General features: G+C 55.3%; 1 protein-coding gene across 1 annotated transcript; it reads right to left on the bottom strand.

The window, feature by feature from the left end:
- Positions 1-27: 27 nt before the first annotated feature.
- On the bottom strand, positions 28-6,447 carry EIF2B2 (eukaryotic translation initiation factor 2B subunit beta). Its single transcript, XM_054198484.1, has 8 exons — positions 6,214-6,447; positions 5,973-6,093; positions 5,290-5,438; positions 4,386-4,549; positions 4,010-4,105; positions 3,038-3,175; positions 2,303-2,369; positions 28-1,407 (listed from the first exon to the last, which is right to left on the bottom strand). Exons 1-8 carry the CDS (start codon positions 6,374-6,376, stop codon positions 1,250-1,252), a joined length of 1,056 nt encoding a protein of 351 aa, XP_054054459.1. The 5' UTR covers positions 6,377-6,447; the 3' UTR covers positions 28-1,249.
- Positions 6,448-14,511: the final 8,064 nt, after the last annotated feature.

Genomic DNA, 14,511 nt, shown 5'->3' on the forward strand with positions numbered 1-14,511 from the left:
CCAGCTTCACAGTACACATAGGCCAACTTAGGATCAAAAAACATTCTTTTTATTTAACTAGGCAATGAATGACACACCCGGCTGTTTTCTCCAGCTCCCTGCAGTTTGCATTCTTGAGTGAGAGATTTCTAAATCCCAGCATAGCCACTCATTCTCAGTGTACAGAAACTTACCCACACAGAAATAACTAAATAACCCAAGGCATTTTTTACAATAGTCAGACTTTTTTTTTACAGGTTCCAGTTCTATTTTGTGTCTCAGTCTAAGGTAAAGGAGTAGAGTTTATTTCAGAACGCTAAAAGATGATGTCTTTGTTTAATCACATACATCTAACTTAAAACTAAATCAGAGAGATATTGACATCTGCTGAATCAAAACCGAAACAAGGAGTGGAAACTACTTTCACTTGATGCCTTAACTGTGGTGTAGTGTACTGCCATATATTGATAAAAGGAACTAAGGAAAAGTCATCTGCCTGAGATTTCTAAGACGTTCCATGCTGCCCCTCACAAAAATCAAGAACTTTCTGAATAAGACTAGATCTCCACCCAAGAAGAATAACCAGAGTCACTCAAGCAGTACAGGAGAGAAAAGACCCTCAGACTACGATAAGTGAAACAAGAGCTTGAGCTCTGCCTACTGACAGAGAGGTGAACAAGCTGGCTGGCAGGACTTCTGAAGGTCTGCCTTTCATCAAGAATGGAATTTCCATTCTAGCATTGTGTACAAAAAAGCTGGCTGGTATTTCAGCAACTCGTCAAAAATCTCTATCAAAAACATCCATTTTGAAGAAAATCGCCAATGACGTTCATATGTGAAAGCACACCTTAAAGGCTGCTACTGTATCATAGGTGCAGGCAACTCACTACACTGGTAAAACTCCTGCTAGTTAAAGAAACAAAAATAACCATATCTGGTAAACATGCTTAACAGCAAGATCACTGTAAACAGCCTTTATTGCAGCATACTTTGAAGTAACAGCTTATCTGCCCCCAAGGGTTCCACATTTGCCTTGCCTCAAAATCAAAGTGGGTTAGCAGCTCCACGTGGCTTCTAACACAGCACAGGGATCAATACCTGTACAAGAGCTCTGCCTTCTGTTGCTTTTAGGTAGGAAAGACATTGCTGAGTAAATTCCCCACTGATTGCCTACAGCAACCCGTCTTTACAAAGTACACTTTACTTAGCTGTTGTATCTTTCTGAAGAGAAAGACAGGAAGAGTCTGAAGAGTGACGTGCTTTCACAGCATTAGAGTTCATAGTCATCTGGATGGTAGAGCTCACTCATGAGGCGGTAGATGTAGGAAGGTGCGTTACCCCCAATGTTAGAAATGAAGAGAGTAATGAGCTCTGGGGGGACGTAGTCAAACACTGGGCAGTGAACATTGATCTTTGCCAGGATCTCCCCTGTAAAGCGAATAGCAGCAATATTAGACAAAGCAACTCAAAGTACATTTAACCTTCTGCACATCTTCCTGAGCCCCTGAAGAAACTGGCTATGCACATGCCACCCTGAAGTCAGTACTGGAACATCCTGAACGCTTCCCAGCTTCCTCACTGATGTCATTGAATTACAGGTATACAGCAATCTTGAATGAATGGCAGCACTCTCTTGGTAGTTTTTACTGATAAAAACCTCAGAACCCAGATGTAGATTTTCTAATTGCCAAAAAAAAAATATGCCAGTATGTAATTAGAATACAAGAATTCTGATGCTGCCAAAGTTGTTATTTAAAGAAAAGCTTGGAAGGTCAAAACCAAAAACCTACACAAAACCCGGTATCTTCGTTTCAAAAGTCTTTGTCACATAGAAACAGGGCTTTGAAAGAGCCTTTGCTGTCTGAAAATGGGCTTGAGAGCTGATGCCTTTCTAAAGATGGTGCTTGTGTGGGAAGCCCATTGCAGAGATCCCAGGTTTCAACAAGTGGATCACATAACGAAGTTTCAAGAAGTTAATATGAGTTATAGGAAGAAAAGGAAGCTGTCCTCGGTGTGGGGCATCTGCTCTGTCCCACAGGAAAACGCCACCTGTTTGGCATCATTATCACAATCCTGTAATACAACACTATTTCAGAGCAGAAGCGATAGTGCTCAAAGGAAATCCTTTTTCTGTACTTTCTGTAATAGAAAGTTACGTATAAAATAGGACGGTTCCCAGCACTGTTTTCTGCTTAAGAAAATAGGAAAGGATTTTCTGTCTTGGGTTACAGGTCAGTCTTATGTTTATGTGAGCTATTACTTTTTTTTTTTTAAATTATAGTCTGAACCAGCTTGACCAGTCTGTGTAAAGAAGAACCAGTACCTTCTGTGAAAGGCAGCACTTCCTGTGGTGACACAAACTTGTGGAATGAGTCTTCTTCATTAGGGAACTGAACGAGAAAGAGTAGAGAAAGGTCAAGAATTATCCTAGTGAAAACAGATCCTGGGTGCTGGAAGAAACTAAAGCAGAGGAAGACAACTTGCCAGGTGATACTACATCCGTTTACAATAATTATATAGTGCCTGTGTCTAGAACCTCTGTAACATCTATGGGGGAAGGGATTTTCCTCAGAGCTTTTAGAGCCTTTTATAACCTGGCTGCCATTCTGCAAAGCCGAGGGAACTGCAGCAGAAAAGTGACTTCCTCCGTCTGCAACGTCACCTGACAATACTGAAAAAGTACTGAGTGTAAGAAACAATTTAGAGCATCTCCGTCATCTACCCCCTCTGTCAGTACACAGGGTCTTTCAACACCAACAATATAACTTGAAACCCACTGTGGTTGAAGAAAAATAAGTACGGTGATGTCAGTCTGTAGTAGGCAGTGGTCTACATCCTTATACCCAATGTACTGCTTACTCAGCACACGGAGATCCCAAGGTGTGCCAGATTTGGGTGGGGATCTATCTGAAGTAACAGCACTAGATGGGGCAGACGGCTCATTTACCAACCTTGCCTTGGGACAGATGGTGCTCTCCACCCTAAGCTTCCACAAGCATAAAATCGGCCCCCACCTCTGTGTAGAGCAGCTGCAGTCCTGAAGAGCTGCTGTACTTACCTGTGGTGAAAGCTTGAACATGGGGGCACAGACAATGAGCGGAGTGGAGTGGTGTTTAGCTGCCAGTGCCAGAGTGTGAGTCCCACTCACAGCAATCAAGGCGCCGTTGGCCAGGATTGTCTTTGTACCAATGATGACCTTAAAAAGCAGATCAGCATTAGATAGCATGTTCCATGGCACACTAGGGAAGGAACGCTTCCTGGCTCGGACCCTGCTGGATGAGAACTTTGTCAGAACAGCCAGCCAGCCAAAGGCTGGAGCTATAGGGCAGCTGGATGCCTGATGTGTTTCATCTGGCACTGGCTCTGCACCGAGATGTTCCTCTCTAACAAGAGCATGGCTCCAGCATGGTGAGGCCAGCACACAGAACTTCAGAGGACAAATGTATGTTCTACCACAGGGAACACCAAGCAGAAACTGGGCTACATTCCATGTTGTTCTACTGTCCCTGTAAAATCGGAATAATGTAAAGCAATTTAAAATATATAGATGGGGTGTGGCTAGATTTTATAATGTTATGAGCACTTTTTTTTTTTCCCCCCCAGTTTGGGGTGCCAAGTCTTCACCTCTATAAAAAGTACAGAACAGGTCTGTTCGAAAAGATACACCTTGGCAATTCCCTTCACCATCCATCTTGTGTTACAAGCAAAGGGAGTTTCTCCCCTTTGGAAAAATGCTGCTTTTTGTTCCGTCTTCTTTAAAAACTGAGGTTAATCCTTTGAGGCTCTCCTGGCTTGCTTGTAACCTTTCTGCCTGTTAGCCACTAAGGCAGAAAATCCTATCACCATGTAGTTAGTCACCATACTAACTTGGGGTTCCACACCAAATCTCCACCCCAGCTGTAAATAGGGACTATTACAATTTTGAGTCTTCAAAGAAACGCATCCATCCCTTCTGGGACCTGCAGCTGGCGTGGGAGGCCTAAGCACCCAACCCACCATGAACTCCCTCCTCCAGTGGAGCCCTCCTTACCTTGTTGACTCGAGACATGACAGCAAAAATAGCTGCATCACTCATGACCGTAGTTTCAATGTTCTCTTTAGATAGTCGGACAGCCATTTCATGACCCTAAAAAGAGGCAGAATCCAATTGGTGCCCTGGGACATATCTCCTGCACTGCAGTTGTAGAGATACTAGCACTCAGTTCTTGTCTGAACTGCAAAAATACAAAGCAACGGAGCACAGATACAGCCCTCTGACTGAAGGACACAGCGTAGGATAACAAGCTGCCTTCAATCTCTCCACTGCAGAGGAACTTTGTAACGTTGAGCTTGCCTCCAGAGACAGGAGTTCAGTAAACACGCGAGACAGCGCAGCACCTGGAGAAGACAGCCAGCCCAGGCCTCACCTGGCAGAACGGAGCACACTCCGCCACGATGACCTGGAATTTCCGCTTGCGGGCAGCTTCCTTCAGGAAGGCCTCCACGGTGCGTGAGTAGCCAATGGTCATGATCACCTCATTGGAGTGGATGTGCTCCAGCGCCTGCATGGCGATGTTATCAGTGGTGCCCTCTGTAACGGAAGGAAGCCGTAAGTGGAAAAGCAGCCAGGAAAAGCAACACACGTACTGCTAGAGCTGTCCTCCAGCAAGATCATTTTTTACTAAAGTGATACTGTGAGCACTGGTAGAGCAGCAGCAGCTTTTCTCTCCATTCTTTTTACTGGTGGAGAGGCACCAAGAAACTGGCCCTTGAATGCCCTGTGCTCCCTAGCTACTCATAGAAATAGCTGTATTGAAAACTCCACCACGAGGGGAGTGGATCGTGTCAGCATAACCAGCATGCCCACACAACTAGGGACAGAAATCCAATGGTTTTACAGTTCAGTAGCACTAGAACCACGTGGAAAGGCGAGGCAGGGCAACCTGGGCCTCGGAAGGAGAGTCGGGTGCCTGATCTGTCACAAGATTGCAGAACAAGAAAAATGTATCGCAGTGCTTTGTGCACAAGGGTCAGGTTATACGTGCACAGGGATTAAGTCCAACCTTGGCGTATTTTTGATACTCTTCTTTAGAGGACTCAACTCAAGACTTCCCAGAAGACCAAGAGCACAGGCCAAAAGCCCCCCCATGCTGTTCCCTCCACAATGTTCCACCCATCTCCCTGTAAGCCAAAGAGGACTTCAGTTCCTTAGTTCCTTCAGATTAAGCCTCCCACACCCTCGCTGTTTTCTTTCCACCTAAGAGGAGGGGGAAGCATCAGTCACAGCCCATGAGAAGGTCCGCTCAGGAGGCAGTTCAGACTCATCTGTACCTAGTTCTATTAGCAGCTCATTAATAGCTTCGATAACGTTAGCTCTGAGGGGAGGATAAGGGGTGCTGAAATCTTCGCTCAGTCCTCCAGAAGTCAGGAGTTTGTGCAGGGATTCTTGCTGGTCGCTTTCCTCACTGCGCCCATGAAGCCTGGGGAGAGAAGCAGCCCTTCAGCCTTGGCAGGGAGCGCGGGGACACGGCCAGGCCGAGCACCATCCCCACGGCGCAGCACAGCTAGATGTGAACAGAGAGGAAGGAAAACCCCAGGCAGGAGGCACACCACGCCATGCCATCAAGCTTCCCAACCTATCTCTGGTGGAAAGACACCCCAAGCTCTGACGGGAAGTCGTGTACGAGTGCTGCAGCCCGCAGATGAGGAGGGGACTACGGCTACCGCTCTGGTGGAGTGGACCCTCCTGGGAAGGCAAGGAGAGAAGAGCCCGAGGTGAGGGCACAGGCTGTTCTCACACCCCCCACGACACATTCGTTGAGCAGAGTTTCACTAGAGGGAACGCCATCAGCTACGCTGAAAACGGCTTGTTTCCTTTGATGTTAAACTCCTGAGTCCCTCTGCGGGAGAGGTGATGGGAACTACAGGGGGCTCACGGAAGCAGCAGAACACCCCGGGCGGGAGGGCCGTACTGGGCTCCGGGAGGGGCACGGACGGCGGGAGGGACGCCTCACCTGCCGTACTCTTCACGAATGACCTTCAGCACTCGCCGCACCATGTTGCCCACCGTTGTCTCGGACGGCTGGGCCGCCGCCATCCTCCGGCCCTCTGTCCGGATCAGATCCATCAGCTCCCCTGGAAGCGGGAAGGGACTCGGTTATCACTGCTCCGAGCGCACCCACCCCACGACGGCCCCGAGGCGCCCCCGCCGCTCCCCCCGCCGCCGGGCCCTGTCCGCCGCCGCCCGGCCCTCACCGGCCCGGCTCCATCGCCCATGCCCGATGATCTTCCGCAGCAGCGACAGCGTCTGCCGTGCCGTGTCCTCGGAGCGCGGCCGCTCCCCGCCGCCCCGCAGCCGCGCCACGAAGGCTTCGATCTGCTCCGACAGCTCCGAGCCGCGCTCGGCGGCGCCCGGCATGGCGGCGACGGCAGCACCGGACCAGCGGGGCTCCGCTGCCCCACGCACCGCTTCCACTTCCGCCCTGCCGCTTCCCCATTGGCGAAGGCTGAGAAAGTGCTCCCACCCCCAGGCGGCGGCGCAGCCAATGAGAAGTGAGGTCGGCGAGTGGGCTGCGGCTGGAGGGGGGGAAACTCTCGTAACCAGGGAGACGGGCCGTGACGCCTGACCCCGCCGCGCGGGGGCTTGTGGGACGGCGGCGGGCCGGGCCCAGAGGGAAGGGTCGTGGTGTGGCGGCGGTGGTTGGGTCTGGCTGCAGGTCGCGGTGCCGGGGGACGAGGTGTGGTGGCGGTGTGAAGGTGTCGGAGCCGAGCGAGCGAGCGAGCGAGCGGTGCGGACGGCCTCCCTGGGGAGGCGCCCCCGGAGGTGGGCGCCGGGCCCGTCACGGCCCTCCCCGTCCGAGCTCGGCAGGTGTGTGCCGGCCGGGCCTCTCGGTCCGCCGCGGGCGGAGCAGCAAGGTTACCGCCGCCTGGGGAGGCGCCTGGTCAGCACGCCGCCGTTGACGCCGTCGTGGAGGGGAATGCCGGCGTCAGGAAGGGCCTGCGCGGGGGAACACAGTGTCTGTACGGCAGGGCAGGAGGCAGGGAGCCGCGTCTGTGCCGAGCAGCAGGGAGAGCCCATGTGCAGGGATTTACTTTGGACCGTGTGGTGTTCTAGGCGCAAAGAGCCAAAGCAAATGAGGTGGGAAAGGCGCAGTTCCTGGCAGTCCAATTGTTCTTGCTGGCAGAGCCAGAACCAGCCCTGGATAAGGCAGGAATGTAGCTCCTTTGTGTCTAGTTCCTGGAGCTCTGTGTCCAGGGAGCAGGCAGGAGCCACTGTGTAATTCTCATTGCGGTGCTGCTTTACTCTGTGGCTCTGCTCTGTGTCCTGTTGTTTTAGATTAGGAAATCACAGCAAACCCGTTTATGCTGGAAGCTTTCAGTGAGCGGTTCCTGCAGGGAAGGGCCTCGGGTGCTCATCGCATCTTTTTTGTGCTTGTTTGATTCTCTTAGGACTCACCCTACAGCCAGCTGCCATCCAGGGCCTGTTGGGTCCCCAGCAAGGTACCAACAGCTGGTGCGTTGGGTCTTGAGGATTATTGCAGGTGATTTGTTACCCATCACCTGGGCTGAGCTGAGAGTCCTTCCACACTTCTCTTCTCCTGCCGCTTCCCCAAGTGCCCCTGCGAGCCAGAACACCTACCACCCTGGGGAAGGAGACTCACTGCGTCCTGCAAATGCCTGGGGAAAGGCCACGTGCCTGGTTGTGCTTGGGGTGCTGCTGCCCTGGACAGAAGTCAGAGTTTCCCTCCTCAATGAGCTTGTCTCATCCTTTGCTCCTGGAGAGAGCCAGTAGAGGGTAACAGGTTTGCCCTGCTGTTGGCTCAGCTGTGCTGGGCCCTGCTGCGCTGACCAAGAACGTCCTTATTCCTCACTGCCTTCCCTCCCCCTTCTCCTCAGCTTTAGGGGTCTGTTTTCTTCCATCTTGCATAAATTGGAGGCTCCCTGAAGCAAGGCCCAGCCGGCTCCATGTTTGTGCAGGGTAAAGTGGTTCCCCCTTTTCCCCCTCCACACAGCTGCGTTGCAGGCAAAGCAGGGGAGGGTTGCCCGTGCCCGTCGGATGCTGCCTCTGCTGCTGGCCGTGCCCATGCATTGCCGTGTGCCAGCTGCTGTGGCGTGCAGAGACAGCTCCCACACGAGCACCCTGGGACCGGAGCTTCCAGTGAATTGTCCAAAAAAAAAAAAAATTAAAAATAATTGCTTCGGAGCTTTCCTTTGTTTGTTTACTTATGTCACTAGTAAACAGAGCAGCTCTTGGAGATTAGGCAGGAGGGAGAAGAGGAAGGGAAACTGAACTCTGAGGTTATGACCTCCTTGTGGACGCTGGGCTGTTTACATTCCCTGCTCCAGTCCCAGTAACTATTGCAGGGCAGTTTCTTCTCAACGCCATGCCAGGCTGCAGGGGTTTTTCCCTGCTCGTGCTGTTCCTGCCCGGTTCCCTCCAGCACTTTCCACTGGGCACTGCTGCCACAGCTAGTCAAAGACTGCCAGCAGTCCTGTGTCCCTTGAGGGGCAGAGTCCTGAATTTGGTCTGCTGCCTTGTATTTCATGAATGAAAGCCTCTGAATGGGGATTTTGGGAGCTATTAGCCCCGTGGAGCTGAGCTGAGCCAGAACCTGCAGCTCCCTGGAGAGCTGAAAGGCAAACGCCGGGCTCTGGCTGCTCGGAGGGACTGTGGCTACGAGACATCTGGCTGTAATTAGCCAGCAGCTGCCACCAGGAGCCAGTGAGTTAGACAAGGAGTGCCCAGGAGGGCTGAAAAGGAGGGAGTGGGGAAGAGCAGTGGTAGCGCAGGGAGCATGGGGCAGGTGGGGAAGGCAGCTGGAAAGATGCGTGTTGGTGTTCTGGTATACTCGGCTGAAATCTTGCTGCCTTGTAGGCTGCACTGGCTGCTGTGGCAGGGGCAGTGTGGTGGGGGGTGCGTATGTGTGTCTGTGGGCAGCTGGAAGGAGACTCACCTGGTGGTCCACAGCTGCTGGGTGTTAAGGAGTGGGACCCCTCTCTCCTGCCACAGCCACAGGGAGTTGCCTCCTGCACAGCACACCCTCCTTCCCTTCCCGGGTGTATCCGCATCCCCTGGGGCAGAGTTGGCCGCTGCGGCTTCCCAGCTGGTGCATAAGCAAGGAAGGAGGCTGACACGACTGCAGACGGTGCTGGTGCTGCGGGCAAAGGAGCTGAGCAGGAGATGAGCTGGCCGGCCGAGCAAGGCAGCACGTTTTCTGGGCCTGCAGAGGAGCTGAAATCCGGCTCATCTCGGAGAGCTGCCAGCCTGCCCAGGATGGTGCCCTGCTCTGTATCCCATCAGGGATGGCTGCTGGAAACACTGCTTCCCCTCAGCCCAGTGAATTCTGCATCCCCAGGGGCTGAGTGTCATCCCCCAAGTGCTCGTGTGAGGGAGGAGAAGGCAAGACAGAGGCTGGGTAGAGCCTTGGAGCACTGGAACATCGTGTGCTGGGAGGCTGTTTGGATTAGAAACTCTTGGCGGATAAGTGGGCCGGATGAAATGCCAGGGAGGGGAATCAGAGTTTGCTGAACTCCAGTAATTGGACTCGTCTGCAACACCCGGGTAAGCGAAGGGAGCTGCTCACACTCAGCGCAGGCGAAGGGAAGGAGCCAGTAGGCGAGAGCCAGCAGAGCCACAGCCCAGCAGGAGCAACAGGGCAGGCTGTCAGCACAGCACAGACCGTGAAGACTGGATAGGTGACAATGGGAAGAAGCAGCGTAGGGTCATTGCTGGGTGCCTAAGCTACTCGCTGAGCATGAGTGACTGAGTTAAGGATGGCATAGTGCATAGGAGTGGGGGGAACACAGTCTAAGGAGAAAGATGCACCAAAGGTATCTTCACTGTGAGTTGATTGGTCTTTGGAAAGTCCATGCGCAAAGGCCAGAGGAGGCGACTTGAGCCCAAAACTCTTACAGCCACAAACGTGGAGGCAGGAGTGAAGGTCTGAGGGAGCGCCAACCAATGTTTTCTGCAAGCTACGGGGGAGAAAGCAGGTCACTTAGTAAGTGAAAGGGATGGAAATGGTGGGCTGAACCGAGTGCTGAATGCACGTTTAAAACTCGAGCTTCCAGGGAAAGAAGACAAAAAACCCAAACAAACAGCTGATGATCAAAAGCAGGTACGTGAACAGCTGGGAAGCTCAGCTCGGTGGGTCTGGAGGCGCCCGCACGCGTTGCCTGAGTCATAGGCAGTTTTAGCATGCTTGAAATTCACAGCTGACGCTGCAGGTACGCGTTGTGCTGGTCTTCGCTGGTGACCCTGGTAACAACTGTCCCCTAAACTGGTCATCCTCAAGAAAGCATGGCTGCTGTAACCGCCTGAGCGGACAAGGAGAAACAGGCAGGGCTTGCTGTGGGGAGCGACAGGACGGATTCAGCGCCTCAGGTTAGCGAAGGATTTGATGCAGCTCCTTGCTCGGCAGCCCGTGCGTACGTGCGCCTGTCTCTGTCTGGAAAACGGCTGCTGGCTCATCCTCACGTCAGCGCAGCACCCGCAGGCAGGCCGAGCCCATAGCCAGACCCTTGTGGTACCAATGGAGCCCATGATCCCTACGGGAAACGAGTAGGCGGTTCTGAATCCGGCCCAGGGACCGTCTCTGCTGCCAGCAAGTTTGCCATTTGCGCCCCCTTCCTTTTCGGAGCCTTAAAAATAGAGACCGAGGCCGGAAAGTGGGACAGTTTTTCTAGGGCTCGTTGTGGAAGCAGCCCAGGCTGGGCTGGCCCTCGCCCTTCCCGACCCCCGGGAGAGGCATGGGAAGCCGGCGTCCAAACGCCTCCCCTGGATGTGGAGCCTCACTCGTCGGCTCGTTCACTTGCGGCAGTTCCCCAGGTCTCCTCTCGGGCTGCAGGCAGCTGGAGGCAGCCGGTTCAAAGGCCAGGCTGGTCAGGAAGAGGCGAGGGAAGTGTGTGAAGTCGCTGCTTGTCATGTAGGAAAACAAGCCCCGGCGAGGGATGAGGGAGCACGGCGTGGGGCTGGGCGGGAGGTGCTGGCCCCAGCATCGCTAACGGAGCACCAGGCCTCTGTACCCGGAAAAGGCGTTGGCTTTGCTCGGTGCCACCAAAGGCACAAGTGTCTCAGGAATCTGGGTGGCACTGCACAGGTGTTGGCCGTGGCTCTGTCCCCTGCTCAGAGGGCACGTGGCAGGCTGGTCGGGCCGGGGAGGAGGTGATGCCGGGGGCCTGTCCCTCCAGGCTGGCTTCGGAGAAGCCCCCGAGCAAACCTGGAGCGGCTGCAGGAAGCCAGGCCCTCGGGGTGAGACAAAGCGCATCCCGGCCGCTTTGTGGTCACTGAGGGGTCCGTGACACCAGCAGTCTGGGCTGCTTCCTGGTCACCGGCCAGCTCCCCGCAGTTCCTCCGCTCACGCGCTCCCGGCGCTGCAGCTGGCCCCGGGCTCGCTTTGCTCATTGTCTGCTGCGGGTGATGGCAGCTATTCAGCGGCTGCCAGGTTTCAGGGAAAGGGAGAGATGAGCCACTCCTCCGCCCACGTTCTGGGAAAGCCTCCGGGATGAAGCCCTGACGATGCACACGTTCGCTCCTTGATGGGGAGAGCGTGCCACGGAGCCTGCATCCCTGCTCCGTCTGCATCTCCCCCCTCTTATCAGCAGGCGTGATGGCGGGGAGCAGGGCTTGGAAGCAGCCCAGGCTGCTGCCCCGTCCCGCACAATAGCGGAGCCTGTTGCTCCCTGTCTCCTCGCCTGTTTGCCTTCCAGAGCCAGGCAGAGTCTCGCCGTCACTATTATTTTGCTTTGTGTCAATATTATGACAGCTCAAAGCAGGAGAACTGCATCCACATGATAAGCGGCCAGAAGCTCTGGGCTGGGCGTGGATCAGGTTTGATTTTGGCAGGGGAGAAACGCGCCTGGCAGCCCCTGCCCACCGGCTGGCCGGGCTGGGAGTGCTGGGAGGCGAGGGGCAGCAGCAGAGCAGCAGGCGATTCACGCCCGCGCGCCTCTCCCCTCTCTTCAGTGCTCGCTGCCCTTTTCCCGAGGGAGATGAATCACGATAGATGTGCAGGATATGCTTGGTTCTTCAGTGGAAAAGTAACCTCCATCTCTTTCCTGGGGAAAGGGGCTGCTCTGCTCCTGCTGGGAGAGTTCTGTCCCTCCTGGGGCTGCCATATACCCCGTCCTCCTGCCCCGCGGGGGCCTGGGGTGTTTCGTCTCTGCCGGTGGTTGGAGGGTCATGCACAGGCTGCTGCATCAGTCTGTCCTGGGCGCAGCCTGTTTGGGCTTTCCCAAGTGCAGTGCTCTGCAGCTGCCGGAGGGGAAATTCCCGCAGGCTTTCTGGGGCTTGGGGGATCCACTCCCACCCAGGGCTTCAGGAGAGGAGCACGGGCAGAGCGGGGTGAGCCGTGCCCTGGGTGCTGCTTCTCCGCTTCCTGCTCCAGACTGTCGGCACCTCGTGTGCGAGGGGCTGTTGTTTTGGCGCAGTAGCTGCAGAGGCTGCTGACGCAACACTTACCTGTAGGCACCCACGTATGCTTGGGGCTGTGGTTCGGCTCGCCGGTGCCTCGTCCTGTGCCGGGGCTGTGCTCTCCTGCAAACACCCGTGATCCGGCCGGTCCCTGCCACGCGGGGCAGCCAGGCTGGCCACCAAGCGCCGAGCCTGGCAACACGTGCTCTCCATCACCTCCCTGCCGGGCACAGCTGATTGATGGCTGGTCTGGGAGATGGCTGGTCATCATTAACCCTCCCATCCGCTGCTGGCATTGCTTTGCTGCCTGCCCGCAGCTTTGCCCTGGTGGGAAGGCGACTCTGTCCCCTGCCCCAAGCTCAGCCTCAGCTCTAAACTAGACCTGTGCTGAAGGACCAAGTGTTAAGCTGAGTGGCACTGGGTCTGCCAGCCACCACCCTGTTCCTCAAGCACTGGCTGGCTGAGGGACACGGCTTCCCAGGGCTTGGGTCTGGGGATATCAGGGACCCACTCCTTGGTGGTGTCATCCCTGTCCCTGTGAGGGATTTAAACTGTGCCTGGGAGCAGCAGCCAGACTTGCCGTGGCTTCCCCTCGCTCAGGTCTCCTGCCTTGAGCAGCCCTGGTGCCCATCCCATGTCTCTCCAAAACTCCTGTCTGATATGGGCCGGTCCTGGTGCTTGTGACCAGGAGGGCCAGACCCTGCTGTCCCCAGGCGCGGGGCTGGGCTGTCAGGTGCCTGCAGTTTCGGTCGCGGGTCCCCAGGGAGGCCAAATTCCCCCTGTCCCGAGGAACCAAAACAAACAGCAGAGTTCCTGCCACGTGCGGCCGGGGCTGACTAAGGCCGGACGCTTCCGCCTGCCGCGGGCAGCAGCGGCTGGGGCCATGAGCCACCGCCATCGGGGTGCACGGCACGGCCCATTTCCCCCTATTGTCAGGCTCCCCCTCGGCAAACACATCCCCCTGCGCACCTGGGCTGGGAGGAGGCACTGACGCCACAGCAACCAGCCACCAGGAGCCAGGGATATGCCACCGCCGGCATCTCTCAGAGTCAGAGCCACCATGGCGTGGCTCTGGGGAGTCCTTCAGGGCCCAGGTTCCCGGGCAGGTTGTTTGCAGGTTGTTTCCTTGAGGAACAATGCTTATCATCCAAGGGTGCAGCCCTATGTGCCTGCAAAGGCACTGGAGAGCCCTGTTTTTTCCTGGGAGAAAGCAGCAATCTCCTGGCAGAGAGGCCTGGATTTCCCCATGCAGTGGGGCTGGTGCCCGGGAAGCCCCTACCAGACCATGCTCATCCCTGATGCCAGTCTCCCGATCCATGGGGATCCTGCCCATCCCCGTTGCCACTCTGACATGTAGGTACACACAGCTCCAAACAGCCAGTCTCCAGCCCTCTGCCTTTTGCCTTCCGTCCTCGCTGTGGAGGCACAACCTGCAGGAGACTGAGCTGGTTTATTTCAGCATTCTCTATGAACCAAGTCGTCTGCTCTCACTGATAGGAGAGCTTAGGAGAGTCTAAGAGCCGGATCGCAGCGCTGGGAAAAGCAATCGAATGGAACACCGAGGGTGAAACATGGGCACGCTGGGATGAAAGGCGGGCGCGAGGAGTCCGGCACCTTCCATCTTTGTGCTGCTTTGACCTTGGGAGTCCCGTCACAGCGGGGGACATAGGGAGCTGCTGTGGGGACTCTTGCCCGCCAGGAGAGGTGGCAGCAGCAGCCTGAGGGGGTGGCAGTGCCGGGCGCTGGAGCACGGGGGAATTGGCACTTCCCCTGGCGGAAGCCTCCAGCCCTGATCAGACTGGCTCTGGTGTCCTAAATAGCAGCAGCACAAAAATAACGCCCTGAGGATTTCAGGGGTGTTCTCCAAGGGCTCAGCAAGTGACAAAGGAAGTCCTGGGTACAGTTGGCTTAAGAGCCACACAGGGATGAGTTTTGTTGGGCTCTTTTCATCTGAGATGCTGAAGGTGGGATTTTGCCAGGGAGAAGACGCCTGTGAGGGGATTTTCATGCTCAAATGGGGCTGTTTTATGGAAAAGGGCACTTGGAGGGCACTCGCCAGCAGTGAGCAGGGTGAGGTTTCGTGGGGGAGAGCGGCTGCCTGCGCTGGCCTTCTTCAGTGCTCGCAGGCAGCCGGGGCCCGT

Source organism: Rissa tridactyla, chromosome 4, assembly GCF_028500815.1.
Source record: "Rissa tridactyla isolate bRisTri1 chromosome 4, bRisTri1.patW.cur.20221130, whole genome shotgun sequence".
NCBI classification, from domain to species: domain Eukaryota; kingdom Metazoa; phylum Chordata; class Aves; order Charadriiformes; family Laridae; genus Rissa; species Rissa tridactyla.

What these genes read in the sequence shown, in the direction of transcription:
- EIF2B2 (XM_054198484.1), bottom strand. Translation starts at nt 6,376, where the DNA reads ATGCCGGGCGCCGCCGAGCGCGGCTCGGAGCTGTCGGAGCAGATCGAA. An exon ending in TGGGCGATGGAGCCGGGCCG is followed by an intron (nt 6,094 to 6,213) that starts GTGAGGGCCGGG and finishes TCCCGCTTCCAG; the next exon opens with GGGAGCTGATGGATCTGATC. An exon ending in AGTGTGCTCCGTTCTGCCAG is followed by an intron (nt 4,106 to 4,385) that starts GTGAGGCCTGGG and finishes GCCTCTTTTTAG; the next exon opens with GGTCATGAAATGGCTGTCCG.